The following is a 2,617-nucleotide window of genomic DNA, read 5'->3' on the forward strand; positions in this document are numbered from 1 at the left end:
GTGACACGCCCCCCTCCAGGTCCCGCGACTTGGGCTTGAGCTACCACCTGAACCTGAGCAGCCACTTCCGCTGGTCGGCGCTGGCGGTGTCCGTGGGCCTGTACACGTCGCTCTGCCAGTACTTCAGCGAGGAGCACATGGCATGGCGCTCGGAGGGGCTGGTGCCCCTGGAGGAGACCTCGCCCCGCGAGGCCGTCTGTCTCACCCGCCACCTCACCGCCTTTGGTGCCAGCCTCTTCGTGCCCGCCAGCCGCATTGAGTTCACCTTCCCCGTGAGTGGCGCCGCGCCCGCACGGAAGGGGGCCCAGTGCTGTGGTGTGCGGCCTCGGGGCTGACGGGCCTGTCTCCCCAGGAGCCGGCCTCCGGCATCAACCACGTCGTCCTGCTGACCTGCGCCGTGTGCCTGCTGACCTACGCAGTCATGGCCGTGATCCTGCGTAAGCTGGACCAGCTGGACGTCCGCCGGGTCCGCGCCATCCCGTTCTGCGGGAAGGGGGGCCGCTTCAAGTACGAGATCCTGGTCAAGACTGGCTGGGGCCGGGGCTCAGGTGAGGGGCTTCCGGCGGGGCAGGTTCACACACAGTGGCCTGTGGGCATGCAGTCCCACTGGCATGCACAGGTGGGCAGGATCAGCCAGGCCGTCGACCGTGTGGTGGTTTAGTCGCTAAGTGGCCCCGTGGACTGTAGCCTGCTAGGCTCCTCTGTCCATGGGATTCTCCAGGCGAGAATACTGGAGTGGGTTGCCATTCCCTTCTCCTGGGGATCTTCCCGACCCAGGGATCGACCCGGGTCTCCTACATTGCAGGCGTATTCTTTACTGACTGAGCCAGCAGGGAAGCCCATTGATTACTAAACGGTAGCAGGTCGTCCGGGTGAAATGTTGTGAATTTCACAATGTCTCTAGCTCTCTGACCATCAGTTATAGCCATCAGAGAAGCAGGTTGGCATGGGGTCAGTACTGCGCGACATACATGTTGGACGCTGAGATCAGGCATCTTGTTTCTTTGTGGGAAACTGAGCAAGTAGTCTGAGCGGTGTTCCCATCAGTGAGCGCCGCCTTAGGGGCGTCCTTGTGTTTCGGCCAGAGGTCACTTTACTGCGCACATTGTCCACGCTCCTGCTGTGAAGCGCCTCTGAGAGCTCGTCTCATGTGAAGAAGCGTTTGCCGTATTGGTTGCTCCGCGGTGTCTTCATCCTTTTTGTTGCAACCAGTGTCCTTGCTCATGTCGGCCACTCGTTGCCACTGGCGGCGTTTTTAGGGCCTGGGGCGGCGGCAGGAGCTGCACAGTTGGCTAGGTCTTCAGTTACGCGTTTGCCTTTAATTTAAAGCGCACTTTTTTGGTACCAGTTTTCATCTCTTTGCTGTGCTTTCGTCTTTATCACCGGGTCCCCTCTCTTGTTAGGAAAGTGTTTATTTTATTAAATTTTTATGTGTTTATCCTGAAGCTGCCCCAGGTCTTGGTTGCTGTGTGGGCTTTCTCTAGTGGCGCCGGTGCTCCTCTCTGGCTGCAGAGCACAGGCTCCCGGCACTGACTCAACACTGCAGCTCGTGGGCTCTAGAGCCCGGGCTTCGTCACTGAGGCGCCCGGGCCGAGTTGTCCCACCGCATGTGGAATCTTCCAGGACCAGGGATCGAACTTGTGTCCCCTTCATTGCAAGGCAGATTTTTACCAATGGACCGCCAAGGAAGTCCGGGGAAATTTTCATTTCTGAAGTGTGTTTCTGTTCCCTTCTGTGACATTCATAAAATGTCGTGTGGGTTTATCGTGGCCGACACAGGGGCGAGACCACGTGCGCCTGGTGGTTTGTGTGAGACAGGTGCGCAGGGACTGGTCAGCAGCAGGCTCTAGAAGGGGTGGTGTCACCAGTCAGCACCAGCATATGGGTCTCTTATTCGCGCAGCAGACTGCAGGCTGGCAGCCATGCTTCTGTCCCATGTGGTCACTCGCAGTTAATGCTCCACCGCCACCGGGGCCGTTTATGGAACAGTTTGAGGGCCTGAGATCGGGCCTTGCCTGTTGAAGGGAGATCAACAGGCAGACGTGCCGGGGTCAGCATCCGTGGACAGAAACCCAGAGTTGCGCCCCTGTCCGCCTGTGCTCCAGGGACCACGGCTCACGTGGGCATCATGCTGTATGGGGCAGATGGCCGCAGCGGCCACCGACACCTGGATGGGGATGGAGCCTTCCAGCGCAACAGCCTGGACGTCTTCCAGATTGCCACCCCGCACAGCCTGGGCCGCCTGTGGAAGATCCGTGTGTGGCACGACAACAAAGGTGGGGCCCACTGCCCGCCCACTGCCTGCCCTGCACACCCACAGCCCGCCGGCCCTGACTGCCCACTGCCCGCCCTGCCCTGTCTGCCCCACCTGCCTACCACCCGCTGGCCCTGACCGACTGCCTACCGCCCGCTGGCCCTGACTGCCCACCGGCCCTGACCACCTGCCTGCTCTCACAGGGCTGAGCCCCGCCTGGTTCCTGCAGCACGTCATCGTCCGGGACCTGCAGAGCGCCCGCAGCACCTTCTTCCTGGTCAACGACTGGCTGTCGGTGGAGATGGAGGCCAACGGGGGCCTGGTGGAGAAGGAGGTGCTGGCTGCAAGTAAGACCCCTCCTGG

General features: G+C 60.9%; 1 protein-coding gene across 1 annotated transcript in view; it reads left to right on the plus strand.

The window, feature by feature from the left end:
• LOC104995841 (polycystin-1-like) overlaps window positions 1-2,617 on the plus strand; it is a gene marked incomplete at its 5' end in the record, with an annotated part of 19,520 nt that overhangs the window by 9,271 nt on the left and 7,632 nt on the right. The window contains 4 exons of the mRNA XM_010849888.1: window positions 20-272; window positions 353-548; window positions 2,106-2,276; window positions 2,458-2,597. Coding sequence (XP_010848190.1) covers window positions 20-272; window positions 353-548; window positions 2,106-2,276; window positions 2,458-2,597 — 760 coding nt within the window. The remainder of the gene's footprint in view (window positions 1-19; window positions 273-352; window positions 549-2,105; window positions 2,277-2,457; window positions 2,598-2,617) is intronic.

Source organism: Bison bison, unplaced genomic scaffold (genome assembly GCF_000754665.1).
Source record: "Bison bison bison isolate TAMUID 2011002044 unplaced genomic scaffold, Bison_UMD1.0 scf7180017851022, whole genome shotgun sequence".
NCBI lineage: Eukaryota > Metazoa > Chordata > Mammalia > Artiodactyla > Bovidae > Bison > Bison bison.